This window comes from Alosa sapidissima, chromosome 2 (assembly GCF_018492685.1).
Source record: "Alosa sapidissima isolate fAloSap1 chromosome 2, fAloSap1.pri, whole genome shotgun sequence".
NCBI lineage: Eukaryota > Metazoa > Chordata > Actinopteri > Clupeiformes > Clupeidae > Alosa > Alosa sapidissima.
The window spans coordinates 15758572-15772604 of NC_055958.1; the positions used below are offsets into that span (position 1 = coordinate 15758572).

The 14033-nt window shown below is 44.3% G+C and overlaps 1 protein-coding gene across 2 annotated transcripts in view; it reads left to right on the forward strand.

Annotated features, from left to right (window-relative positions):
• Positions 1–14033, forward strand: part of col4a2 (collagen, type IV, alpha 2) — a 77173-nt gene that overhangs the window by 49079 nt on the left and 14061 nt on the right. Inside the window, exons 5-32 of one of the 2 annotated variants that reach the window (XM_042084651.1) lie at positions 306–440; positions 709–753; positions 963–1079; positions 1361–1429; positions 1635–1670; positions 2093–2146; positions 2981–3016; positions 3250–3291; positions 3899–3967; positions 4428–4463; positions 4602–4649; positions 4866–4901; positions 5468–5512; positions 5810–5864; positions 6185–6295; positions 6486–6632; positions 6790–6861; positions 7057–7208; positions 7369–7441; positions 7686–7792; positions 8936–9119; positions 10036–10080; positions 10471–10545; positions 10829–10927; positions 12436–12657; positions 12949–13110; positions 13480–13650; positions 13830–13973. In XM_042084651.1, the coding sequence (XP_041940585.1) occupies positions 306–440; positions 709–753; positions 963–1079; positions 1361–1429; positions 1635–1670; positions 2093–2146; positions 2981–3016; positions 3250–3291; positions 3899–3967; positions 4428–4463; positions 4602–4649; positions 4866–4901; positions 5468–5512; positions 5810–5864; positions 6185–6295; positions 6486–6632; positions 6790–6861; positions 7057–7208; positions 7369–7441; positions 7686–7792; positions 8936–9119; positions 10036–10080; positions 10471–10545; positions 10829–10927; positions 12436–12657; positions 12949–13110; positions 13480–13650; positions 13830–13973 (2587 nt within the window). The remainder of the gene's footprint in view (positions 1–305; positions 441–708; positions 754–962; positions 1080–1360; positions 1430–1634; positions 1671–2092; positions 2147–2980; positions 3017–3249; positions 3292–3898; positions 3968–4427; positions 4464–4601; positions 4650–4865; positions 4902–5467; positions 5513–5809; positions 5865–6184; positions 6296–6485; positions 6633–6789; positions 6862–7056; positions 7209–7368; positions 7442–7685; positions 7793–8935; positions 9120–10035; positions 10081–10470; positions 10546–10828; positions 10928–12435; positions 12658–12948; positions 13111–13479; positions 13651–13829; positions 13974–14033) is intronic. The other variant, XM_042084652.1, reaches the window with a different exon arrangement.

Here is a 14033-nt window from a genome sequence, read left to right on the forward strand (position 1 = left end):
GGGACTTGCCTAAAAGGACTTTGGTGTAAGTAAATACTGCATTGCTTTGCTGCTGTGATGATGACATCATTTCACCAGTGCTAGGCCAGTTTACCATGATTTTGAGAATAGTGTGTGTTTGCACAAACAGGTAAGTGTGCATGTATACAACAATTTGATCATGTCATATTTATAGAACTTTTGACAACTTTTTAAGAAATACTGTTTGTTGTATTTCCAACAAGTATGTCTGAATGATTTCGGCACTAGCCTTCGCTGTAAGTTGTTACAGTGGTTTAATTGCTGTGTGTCTGTCTAAATCACAGGGCCAGCCTGGGCCTCTCGGTCCTCAGGGGCCCCAGGGTCCAGTCGGGCGTGACGGGGACCCCGGCTTGCAGGGGCCTAAAGGAGAGGGGGGAGACAAAGGAAGAACAGGCTCCATGGGCCCTAAAGGATCAGTGGTGAGGGGACAGTCTCCTGTGACTGGTGGATACTAAGCATTAAAGAGTCTAAGACTTCTCTAAGTTGTATTATGAATGGAAGAACTTTTCCTTTGACTTTGATGATGATGTTATAGACTGAGAATATGTTGAAATGAAATAAGGATAAAAAGTACTACTGTATTTCAGTATTAAATGTGTATGATATTTACTATGGTATGGCAGTTTTTATACACAATTTAATCATCCTGACCTTATAAATAAAATGTGTGTCTCTCTCTTTCTTCAGGGAATGACAGGAATTCCAGGTTTCTCAGGAGGCAATGGCATTCCAGTAAGTAACCCAATACCCCCCCCACCCCACCCACACACACACACACACACTCCCCTTGTGACTTGGAGTGCATCAGTAACCCACACTATCACAAACGCAGTAGACCTGCCTGTTGGATGTGTTCATACTAGCTCAGTCACCTCAGTGGGCAATGACACCTGCAACTTGCTGAAACATGTCTAACCTCTGATCTCCTCTCTGATGTCCAGGGTCACCCAGGACAAGGAGGTCCGCGGGGCAAACCAGGGGCAGATGGCTGCAACGGGACCAGAGGAGACGCAGGGTTCCCTGGGAACCCAGGCACCCCGGGCAGACCAGGATACAATGTATGTGCCAATCTGTATTTCAGCCCTGTTGCAGACAGGCTGTAGAGAAACAAGTTCTAGCAGCCTAATTTATGTGCTGGGCAAAGTGCAAAGTCTAAAGTCTAACTAAAGCTTACTTAATAACTAATTACTAATTTCAGCGGTGTTTGTTAGAAATCCTAATCTCATCCTCTCCATCCCTCTCTCCATCCCTCTCTCCATCTCTCTCTCCATCCCTCTCTCCATCCTCCTCTTTTTTACCTCCTCTCTGCCTCAATTGCTCCTCCATTGCTTCTCTCCAGGGTCAACCAGGTCGGAAAGGAGAGAAAGGAGATGATTTGGACCTGCACATCTTCATGAGGAGATTCCAGGTGTGTATGTGTGTGTGTGTGTGTGTATGTGTGTGTGTGTGTGTGTGTGTGTGTGTGTGTGCGTGTGTGTGTGTGTGTGTGTGTGTGTGTGTGTGTGTGTGTGTGAGTTTGTGAGGAGAAGAGCAAGGCCATACGTCATACGGAGAGGAGACTCAAACTCTGCATGTATTCTCACTGTCCTCTCTCCTGTGTGTGTGTGTGTTAGGGAGAGGCAGGCTTTCCAGGCGCTCCTGGATATCCCGTAAGTTTGATTCTCTTATGTGTTCCTGGACCATCACCCTGCTACTTTAATACACATGCACCCAGTGCCTACAGTTTCCTAAACCTTCTCTCCTCTTTTATTCTCTTCTCTTCTCTTCTCTTCTCTTCTCTTCTCTTCTCTTCTCTTCTCTTCTTTTCTATGCTCCTCCCTTCTCTTCTCTTCTCTTCTCTTCTCTTCTCTTCTTTTCTATGCTCCTCCCTTCTCTTCTCTTCTCTTCTCTTCTCTTCTCTTCTATGCTCCTCCCTTCTCTTCTCTTCTCTTCTCTTCTCTTCTTTTCTATGCTCCTCCCTTCTCTTCTCTTCTCTTCTCTTCTCTTCTTTTCTATGCTCCTCCCTTCTCTTCTCTTCTCTTCTCTTCTCTTCTCTTCTCTTCTCTTCGATCTCTCTCTCTCTCTACTACAGGGAGGAATTGGTAACCCGGGTTGGAGGGGACCCAGTGGTATGATTGGGCCACAGGTAAATATGTCTTTCCAAAGACAGACAGACACTTGTAAATGTACAGATACATAAGGCTACAGATTATCTCTTATAAACTCTCTCAGTCTCTCAGTCATGTTGGAAGATATAGGACACTTTCTACGCTATGGAAACACAATCCAATGGAGCCCCCTAGTGGCCACACTCAGTGCTTCAGGTGTGAGATGTGAGGTTAAGCATGGCGAGTTGGTCTTAAGGAAGTGGTATGCTTCTCCGTGCTCAATTGTGCACGGCAAAGATGTGCGTGATTGCCACGCGGTCACAATTGTCGGGAGGCATGTGACAGTAATAGGTTGTGAGGAATGAGTCACATGTTGCAGATATAATATTGATAATTAAATAGTTCAAGCAGAGACTTTCTAATGAGGAGACACAGCACTCAAAAAATCCTCCAATGCATGGGGTTAGTTTGTAACGCCAATATGCCAGTTGTCTACACATATCCCACCCCTTCCGTGGTAAAATGTCAACATGTGAATACATTGAGCCAATCATGTGGTGTGATGTAAATACATTGAGCCAATCATATGGTGTGTTGTGAAGACGTGCCAATCATGAATTTTTGATCTCGCCGCTGGAGCAAGGTTGGTGTAATGAAGCCTCCGAAAATAGATGCCCGATAAGTGCCCAAAAAGCATTGCAATATGGCCGCTGAGTGGAGGGACTTGCCTAAGAGGACTTTGGTTCAAGTACTTAAGTCAGAAATATTCTCCCATGCAAACTCTTGTAAATGTCATCCCACCTGAACGGCTCAACTCATTTCTGCAACTCTTTTTTGTTCTCATCTGTGGTTGTTTTGATCATTTATTACAGGGGCCACCTGGTTTACCTGGACCCAAAGGCGAAAAGGTAAAAAAAAGAGCCTCTGACCATCCTTACGTAATGAATCCTCAGCTTTGTATGTCTTCATAACTAAACCCTGTGCCAGCAATCATAAGCACTCAAATGCACTATATTCACGCTGAACATCGAAGCTACATTTGAGGAGCGCTCTGCTGGGTTTGCAGTTCTCCATGCTACTGCAATATGGCCTTATCCGTCGTATGATGTGCTGATGATGTGCTGCTGTTTTCTCTCATTAGGGCACAATGACCCAAGTGATCAAGGGGGAGAAAGGAGACGTGGTGAGTGAAATACAACCATTTTATGACATCACAGACAAGCAGAACAGGTGTGATCAACCATTTTATGACATCACAGACAAGCAGAACAGGTGTGATCAACCATTTTATGACATCACAGACAAGTAGAACAGGTGTGATCAACCATTTTATGACATCACAGACAAGTAGAACAGGTGTGATCAACCATTTTATGACACAGACAAGCAGAACAGGTGTGATCAACCATTTTATGACATCACAGACAAGTAGAACAGGTGTGATCAACCATTTTATGATATCACAGACAAGCAAAACAGGTGTGATCAACCATTTTATGACATCACAGACAAGCAGAACAGATGTGATGAACCATTTTATCACATTACAGACAAGCAGGTGTGATCAACTGCTTCACTATGTTCAAAGGATAACTTTTGGCTCTATTTTAATGATGGTCTAACTAAAGCAAATTTAATAATTAGACAAAATCAAGACTTTGCATTTTGCCTGCATTTTAAATTTGGGCCATTTGAGTTCTTACTTACCCGTGTTCCCACAGTGCCATTGCATGTGGTTGCTTTGACTCAGTGGACATGGGCCTCACTGTAATGTCCTGCTTTCTCCACAGGGTGACACTGGTGAGCCAGGGCCTCCAGGAAACGTCACTTATCAACACATCGGCCAGAAATCTCCAACAGTGAGTCTAGAGACCACACAGACGTGTTTCTGTAACACATAGTGTTTGTAACTGTAACTGATTTTGATATTGATTTTGAAGTTTTGAAATTGAAATAATGTTTTTTTTTACCATGGCTTATGAGGAAGACACAATCCCAGTGGATTGTCTTCTGGTGGTTAATGATTAATGGTCAGATGGTGGTTAATGATCAGATTTATTGTACTGTATATATTTTTTCTGTGTGTGTGTGTGTGTGTGTGTGTGTGTGTGTGTGTGTGTGTGGCGTGCGTGCGTGCGTGCGTGCGTGCGTGCGTGCGTGCATGCGCGTGCGTGTGTATGTGTGTGTGTGTGTTCAAATGCAAGCCAGTTCTAGAATCTGATATCTCAAGCAAGTCTTCCGCACCACACAGTAAAAGCATTTAGGTCTATTTTCTACCTTGTTTTGTCCCCAAAACACTGACTCTTTGTCCATCCCCAGGACTTTAGAGGGATCAAAGGAGAGCGCGGAGACATGGTAAGTACACTATGAGCAGAAGGAGATTTCAGATATACATTTCAGGATATTTTTTAACCAACAGAGATTGTTTGAATCATTTGAAGCATCACCTGACGCCAGACTTAGCCCCTGACTTTGCCACGTATTGTATTCTAGGCTGACAACAAAGGAGAAGACGGTATTATGGGGATGCCAGGACAACGGGTAAACACTGAAAACATGTTGTTCCACGGGGCATGGCCCTGAAGGGTCATTGTGTGTCCACTCAGTGTGTCCACTGACGGTACTCTCACCAACTGATGGAGATGAATGTGAAGTCCTTAGAGTCTAAGCTGAGTGATTAAGGAATGTCAGATAGTGTGGCTGTGCTTTAGTGAGACCTGAGATGAACTCACAGCCATATCTTGCTATTTTTTTCAGGGGTTACCTGGTTTGAATGGACAAAAAGGACTGCCGGTATGTTTCTCTCTCTCTCTCTCTCTCTCTCTCTCTCTCTCTCTCTCTCTCTCTCTCTCTCTCTCTCTCTCTATGTGTGTTCGTGTGTGTGTGTGTGTGTGTGTGTGTTCGTGTGTGTGTGCGTGTGTGTGTGTGTGTGTGTGTGTCTGTGATTCAATATTTAGTGTATTTGTGGTTACTGCTTAGTATGATTTAGAAAAGGTATGAAGCTAGATCATTTCTGGAATTGATTGTGATGTGTCATGGGATGTATCAGTAAAGCAGTAACAACACATCATTGGTTCTCCGTAGTGTCATTTGCTGAGGTACCCTGGACTATCATGGAAAGCTATAAGAATATGCACTGATCAAATAAACCATATTTAAGTTGACTCATGCATCAAAATCTAACCTGATGTTCAAGGTGTTTATATGTGTCATTTATATTCTAGTTGAGCCATTATTCCAATTAAAAGTGTCCATGTAATCCCACCTATAATTACATATTCTGGCACTGATGCCTTGATTGCCAAAGAGATTGTGAAAGACAATGATATGATATATCCTTGCTTGATTTTACCATCTAGGGTGACTACGGATATCCAGGATCTCCCGGAAGACCAGGGCTGAAGGTTTGTTTACCTAGATGTCAACATTTACCATCCAATCAATGTAATGTACTGATGAAAGAGACGTGTTTGGTAACAGGACATGTCCTGTTGCGAAGGCCTTTAGGACTGATGCTTTAAATGTCCATGTAATGCCAATGTCACATGACATTTCCAGACATCATATAGGCAGAATATAAAGGAATTATCCCAATGAAAATGTCTATAACTAAAAATTAAATATACTTTCACTCTAAACTTGTTATGTGTTTATGTGGTGTGTGTGTGTGTGCGTGTGTGCGTGTGTGTGTGCGTGTGTAGGGTGTGAGAGGAGAAGCTGGTTTGCTCATCTACAGTGGCACTGGACCGCGAGGAGGTGAGACAGAAGACTTGATCTCTATAATGAAGCTGTTGATGATGCTGTTATGTCAGCTCTTATCCAACTACATTTATATATTCTGACCCATCCATGGGTTGTTGAGCAATACATATTTGTCTGGTTGATGTCACTTCACTGGACAGAACTAGCCACTATAGGCCTACATTATTTGCATTTCCATAACTTCAGACTGCAAAGCAATAAGTACATAAGGACCTTGGACCAATTTTTATGTAACTCTCGTTCTCTCTCTCTCATCTCCATCTAATGTTCATCCTCTGGTCCTCTCCTGTCCTCTCTGTCTCTGGTGTCTGCAGTTGGACCGATGGGCCCGGAGGGAGAGCTTGGGACCCAGGGAGAGATAGGACCTCAGGGGGAGAAAGGCCTGCCTGGGCTCCCTGGATCTCCAGCTTCTGAACAACAAGGATGTGAGGAACATATTCTGTTTATCTAAATTCCTTCTGAAAAGGCAACTGTATAACTAGCTTTGATGAGAGTTGAAATAAATATGATGAACTCCTCTCTGTCTCACTCTCTCTTCTTCTCTCTTCACACTCTCTTCTTCTTCTTCTTCTTCTTCTTCTTCTTCTTCTTCTTCTCTCGATCACCATCACACAGTGGACTTTTTTGGCATGTTTGGTGATAAGGGCTCGAAAGGCCAGAAGGGTTCCGAGGGGGAGGCAGGAACCCCCGCCACCCAGCCGGGTCCCCCCGGACTCAACGGCCTCGACGGTGACATGGGATTTCCTGGACCCCAAGGATCATGTGAGTTCATGGCGTACCAGAGAACAGCTCTATCTATAGTCATCAGATAGCACTCCTCATCTCTCTGACCGTCTCCTGTGTTAGTTCAGAGATGTGCCGTGCATGTGGGACATGTAGATCTTTCCACTGAACTGCTAAAAACGGTATGTCTGTTTAGGGAGAGAGCATCTTAAAGGAGCAGCAGGCCCGGGCGGAAGACCAGGCTCAGCTGGACGGAGAGGAGAGACAGGTGTGTCTGTTGTCCTTTTTGGCCCTCATCAGAAACGTACAGTATTTGTGGTAGCTACTGTCTGTGCTATAGCTCGGTCCTATTTATACCACTTCTTGTTCACTGGTTTACCTGTGTGTGTGTGTGTGTGTGTGTGTGTGTGTGTGTGTGTGTGTGTGTGTGTGTGTGTGTGCGCGCCTATATTCCCGAGTTCAGGAGACCATGGTGACTGCGTGTGTGACACGGTGAATTCCCCTGCCGGCCCACCGGGTCCCGCCGGTAGCATAGGGAGCTTTGGCATGCAGGGAGAGTTCGGTCAACTGGGTGACCAAGGGGACCCAGGTCTGCCTGGTATACCTGGCATGCCTGTAAGCAGCTCTGCTTATTCTCATTCCTGTCTCTCCCATAGTGCATTCATACACCAATCTGGATATCAGAGTGTTATTTATGTGTACAAAAAAAAACAGTGTGCAATCTCTCTCTCCCTCTCTCTATATTTCTCTCCCTTTCCTCCTTCTTTTCCATTAGGGTTTTCCGGGTCGTGATGGCATACCAGGACCCAAGGGAAGAAAAGGAGAAACCACAGTTGCGACTCAAAAAGGTTTGACACACCACCTTTATGTCACAAAAAACAAATGTGTCTCTTGTCGTGGTTGGTAAATGTTTAAGGAGATGGCTGGCACTTTCTGGAGAGCTGATCTGATCTGAGATCTGTAAAATGTAGGCGATCATTAGAGGAGATATGTGAAGAACAAGAGATTGGCCTTGGATGCCATGACCAATAATGCCATTGTGTGGACAAGGTTATGACACAGACATGAATGTGTGCTGTGTGTCCTCCACAGGATTGCCAGGGGATGTAGGAGACCCAGGACGACCAGGGACCCCGGGACCACAGGGTCTCAACGGGATCAATGGGATCCCCGGCACTGCTGGACTCCATGGCCTTCCAGTGAGTGGTGGTAGTTGTCTAGTGGTCAGGGATCTAAGCCAGAGACTTTCTAATGAGGAGACACAGCACTCAAAGAATCCTCCATGGAAATGCATGGGGGTAGTTTGTAGCACCAATATGTCAGTAGTTTCTTTATATATTCACTCCCATTCACTTGAATAGGAAATTAGCTGCCCAATAACTGCTCCAAATGCGTTGCAAGATGGCCGCCGTGTGGGGGGACTTGCCTAAAGGACTTTGTCGATACTAAGCTTCCAAAAAGGAACCTCGGATGGTCTGTTTCGGAGGGACAGAGCATATGCTGATGCTGGGCGAAGCTCACTCTTTTAGCAAACAATCCACAGAACTTTCATTTTTACATCACAGGACAGTGGTTGACTTCAAATTTGGCAACCCAAGTTAACATTAGACTTGACTGTGGTCAGTAAATTTAAGTCATGGGGGCACACTCACATGGAGCCATTGGGACCAGTGAGTGGTGACCAGGAAAGAGTGCTAGCAGCCATTAGTACCCACCCGGAGCAGTACCCTATCTCCCCTGGGTCAGCTCAGCACCACACAAAGATTCACCACCCAGCGTGCATTCGGACTCTCTCAAAATTACACTACCAACCAGGACAGTCTTGTGTTCGATCCCATTGTGCATTTGAGCAAGGCACCTAACCCTCAGTTGCTTCAGGGGGATGCCCCTATAGTAAGCTCACTGTAAGTTGTTCTGGATAACAGCGTCAACCAAAAGACAATTTATGAAAATGAATACCATTACAAAACAATCAATACCGAATCAGCAAGTCTGCCTTGCTACCTCAACTCCAGACTGGCACATCTACCCTCTCCCTTGTACGGATCGTAAGGAATAGAATACCTAAAGCTGCAAAAATATAAGGTGCTGTCTAGAATGTTGTAAGGTTCAACATGATTGAGCATCAAAAAGTTTTGGAGATGCCATACACCTTGTTTTAAGTCATCAGTTGACTCCAAATACAGATATATGATTTATTATTTGATATTATTATTGTGACATTTGGGACGTTGTTTTGAACCATAACAGTAACCCCAGCTGTATGCCCCTAACCCTGAACAGTGCAGTGTAGTTTTTCAGTTGGAGATGCAGTGACACGGTGTTCTTGTGCTCACCCCCAGGGCGAGGCCTTAGTGGGTGACCCTGGAGATCCAGGCTACAGCGGCCGGCCGGGCCTGCGTGGTCTTTCTGGCCTGCAGGGAGAGGCTGGTCGGGCGTTAAGCGCCACCAAAGGCGAGAGGGGTCTGCCAGGCGACCCCGGAATCCGAGGACACGGTGGAATGCCCGGTCCCGCTGGAACGCCAGGTTCGTGTTCATTTTTTGACACACATTTGTTCCTGTTTCTCCTGTTTCTGCTCATGGATTCATTCACTTGGATATATTTGACCTGTTCCACTGTCCCTCCTGTCCCGTTTTTCCTCATCTCTGGTAGTTCCCAATTCTCATCTTTCAGACTGTCTCTCTCATTGTGTCATTCAGTAGTCCATTTGCTTCCCTCAAACCACACTGTTAAAAGACAAATAACCCCTTTTGAGAGAGTTGCAATAGTATTAAGTTATGAATATAATTATTGTGAGGATGCACAATGTAGACAGCAGCTTATCTTGCTGCAAGTCTAGGTACACTGAATATGCCACTGCCATTTTCAAAATCCTATGAAGTTTAAATGATATAATAGTCCTCCAAATGTTATCATGTAAACATGAAAGGGAAAGATGAGGGTTGCCATACTTGACCTCATCATATATTTTTCATGGGAACATGCATCATAGATTAAAAACAAAGATCTAAAAAAATACATTCAAGTTTCAGAATGTATTATTGACACTTTTCTCCCAGCCTAATCTCACTGGCCCACAGTACAGTATAAGACTAGTAAATATAGAGAAACATTTGGTACCCGTTGGGTTAAAAGAGTTGGCTCACCTCACCTGACCTCACAGTTTATAATAAAAGTCAGACTCTAAGAGTGTATAAGTGCAAGAATATTACAAATGCTATTGGTTATACCGATATGATACTAGTTTGAAGTATGTAACATTCATGGATACTCTGCTGTAGATGACAGTTTTGACTTGACTTTAGTGTAGTAGGGTACTATTTGCAACTGTACTTCCTTTTAACAGTGTTGTCACAAAGGTGTGTTTGAGATCAAACCCTTGCCTCTCTCTATCATTTGTGATGAATGCATCTATCTATCTATCTTGTGTGCTTTTGAAAGGAGGCTGTATTCAAGTTGGAGAACGAGGACTGGTGTATAAAGAAGGTAGCTGAAAAACAGCAACTTTATTTATTAAATAAAAACCTTCTTGCATTATCCTCCTCATTCACAGTTTCCAGTGGCAAGGGTAACATCACTTCAACTTAACTTTTTGTTGATTTTGGTGCTTAAATAACTCACCCACCTCTGCACGTCTCAGTGCTTTTGTTGCTCGCTTTTCAATTCGCACTGATTGTAATGGCGGAGATGCCATGATTGATCTTGCATTACCTCACTCCCATCTGTGCTAAGATGAGGAACTGTGTTGGGCTCTCACTGTTTGGTCACTCCTTGCTGTTTTTGTTTTCCCAAAGTGGACAGTCCAGTCCATCCCAGTGTGGCCAAGGCATATCAAACATGAATATCTTCTAAGTATTGTGTTTGTTTTATGACCAGGGGAATGTGACGCAGTGCCGGGACCCCCTGGTGAGCCAGGACTCCATGGTCTCCCTGGGCTGGACGGTGTTCCAGGTAAGGCCATGAAATTAGACAGGTGCATGCCAACGACTGGGCACATGCTAGAGTTACAGTTTTATGTTTTCTATTTTGTAAAGTTTATGATTTAAAAATGCAACATAGCATAATAAAGCCAACATTTGAAGATGATGACAATGAAGATGTTTTCTTTTTCCTTTTTATGTTTGATTGCTTGTGTTTGCTAAGAATCAGCTTTTGCCATAAATTTCTTGTTTCTTTAAATGCATCTTGTCTCGTGTGCAAACTGTATTGAATGTTCTTGTCTTTTTTGCTACAGGATTTCCAGGGCTCAAAGGATTTGCAGGGCTATCCGGCGAGTCGGGGTTCAAAGGAGAACGTGGAGATCCTGGTCGTGGTGGACCCCCTGGACCGAGCGGTACGTCATATCTAGACAGACACACAGAATGCAAGAGTACAGAGTACATGTACTTACTGTATGTGTAAAAAACATGAGGATGCTCCTGTAGACTACCCTGAAAATCCAGAGTTCGTGAAGGAGCACAATTTGAATTTGCTCAGCGAGTCACTCTGGCAATGAGTAATGATGCTCATTACTTATGTCCCTTGTATTGTGGGGCACCAATCACATCGGTGTATCTGATATAGGCGGCCCAGAGGCCAGCTAAACAGATGACAGTCCGGACAGTCGAAGTCCGGAATCAGTCAGTAAACATTGGTTGTATAGTGTTATACAATTGCGTGCAGTGAGATTTTCAAATGCATGCTTGATGACGCCCCTCAAGTTGGGCCATTACATTATTCATGGCCATACCCTTAATCTTTCGGATTTGGGTCTGGAATCTCCAGGCTACCTGTAGACACTGTTGGAAAGACAACTACAACACAAAGACAAACAACATATTATGACTTGTATTACGAATTATGATGACAAATGGAACTAATTTTTCACTGTGTCTATCACAGTTTTTGGTTAGATTGTGAAATGTGGAAATGTAGGAGGAAATGTAGGAGGATTGAACGATTGAAGGACTTAGAGAAAAGATCTATATCAGGGCTGCCCAATTTGGGGCTGCACTCGATTTTTTTTTTGGCCCGCACTCTGGTCAGAATTTCCTTCTGTCAAAATATTCTATTAGCTGAAAGACTGGTTGCAGTTCACTATCTGGCCACAGTTTTGCATTGTTTTAGATGGGGCGATATGGGGGCGCTATTGAGCTTCTGTCAGCGCAGATCCATTGTCATGATGATGACCAGAGTGAGGAGGGCTGAGGAGAAGCTTAATTTGTGTTCAAATTCACATTTATTGAAACACATTGTGTTTCACAAAAAGTTTGAAACAGTATGGGCCCATGTAAAAAAGTCTCCATTCCTGGATAAAAAAAAGATTGTTCTGAAGAATGTGTCAATTTGTCCCATAGGGGCATGCTGTGTTCTATATTAATAATTCATTCATATTGATGCAAATAACTTTTTTTTCCAAGACATAGAATTGCTCCATATGCTTTTATTCAAAGATTTTGATTGCTTCAGATAGACCGTATATTCTACTCCTTAAAACAGCCATATGGATGTTCAATAATTTCATGATATCAATAAAGTACTGTAAACACAGTGCAAAGAGAAGCACAGTAAAATTAGTGTATTTTGTTTCTTAAAAATTAGTCTACCTTTTATAGAATGTTAATTTTGCACAAATATGCAATACATTACTTTTAATTGTCCACGACTTGAACATGTAGTTTTGGCCTGCGGCCCTCCACCCTCATTCTTGGCCCTTGATGGGGAATATTTGGGCCCTGATCTATATAGTATGTCTGATTGTCATATTGGCCGTAAGTCTACAGTATGTTCCATGGATATATCCAGTATACGTTGCGAGTGTTCTTTTCAGTGTGGCCACTGATGCCATTTCTCTTCCTCTAGGCTTCACCGGTCCACGCGGTGACCTGGGTACACCTGGTTTCAAAGGGTCCCCCGGATCACCTGGGCTGCCCGGCTTCAACGGCCGGGACGGTGAACCAGGTGCGAAGGGAGCCCACGGTGACGTGTTAGACGCTTCCACCGGACCCCCTGGTGAGCCTGGACCTGCTGGGCATCTGGGAGAGCCTGGATTACCAGGATCGCCTGGCACCCGGGGATACCAAGGTGGGACTTGTGGCCATTTGTTCAGTTTAATGCCTTCGGGGCTCTGAATGTGAAGGTGGATCATTGGTGGACAGTTGGCAGGGAGCAATACAACCACTAAAAAAAAACAAAGAAACATCATAAATACAAAAGATATAAATATTTTTTTAATTGCAAAAAAGTATTTTTGCGAATACTTATTTAGTCTTTTATATGCTTGAATTTTTTAGTTTTTGTTCTAAAATTTTTTTAATATATAAAATGTGATTGTGTGGCCATTGCATTGTTTGTCATTGTATTTCCCCCACATAGGAATGGCTGGGATGCCTGGCATGATTGGCGTTAAGGGTGATTATGGGCCTTATGGAGCAGAAGGAGAAAGAGGTCGCCCTGGCCCGGCAGGAAAGATCGGGTTTCCTGGACAGCCTGGGAAAGCTGGTATTCCAGGACCTCCCGGAACCTTGGGACAGCCAGGTGAGTTCATGTCAGGTGTAAGGTCTCTGTTTTCTACCCTGCACCCTGCTGCCCCATCTGTCATCTGAAAGACAACCCTAAACTGTAGAACCCGCACCGCCAGCTCAAAAGCGATGCGGGCGGGGCTGATGTCGGGACTGCGTCTGCCCGCCGTACCGCCACTGAAATCGCCCACTTGCCTGCTTTGCCCGTCCGCTTCTCATTGAAAATGAATTGAATACTAGCGGGTGTCCCTTCTCATGTGAAAAGCCCTTAAGACTGAATGCCCCTAAAAGGATTTGACTAGCAAAAAAAAAAAGAATTGAAAGCTTTCAGCCCATTGCTTTTTAATGGACTTTTAATGGAGTGTAACTGTGCTGTCTATGGCAGGCTTTCCTGGAGACCGGGGAAGCGACGGTGACCCTGGAGTCCCAGGGCCCTTCGGCATGAAGGGGTTTCCTGGTGATCCTGGCAGTGATGGGAACCCCGGAAGTTCAGGATCACTGGGGGATCTCGGAAATCCGGGACCACCGGGACATATCGGTGTTGTTGGTTTGAAAGGTTGGTCAGTCCCAGTATGTCTATGTGAAGATTTCACTGAAGATTTTATGTATGGACACTGTGTTTAATTAAAGTTGGCAACATTTGAATGTCAGTAATTGTAAGCATTTTTACATTCACTTGCATTTGGGCTCAACATTTGTGCCATGTATCAACGTCCAGTTGGTTCTTTTTCTCAGGTTACCAAGGTTCTCCAGGTATGCCAGGCTTCACTGGCATGCCAGGGGTGAGCGGAATTAAGGGCTTTGCTGGGCATCCTGGAGAGCCTGGGCTTTATGGAGAACCAGGCCACAAAGGTGGCAAGGGCAGACCTGGTCTAAAGGGTGAGTCTCAACCTCATCACCTGCATTAAGGAACCTTGACTCATTCACCACATAGAGCAT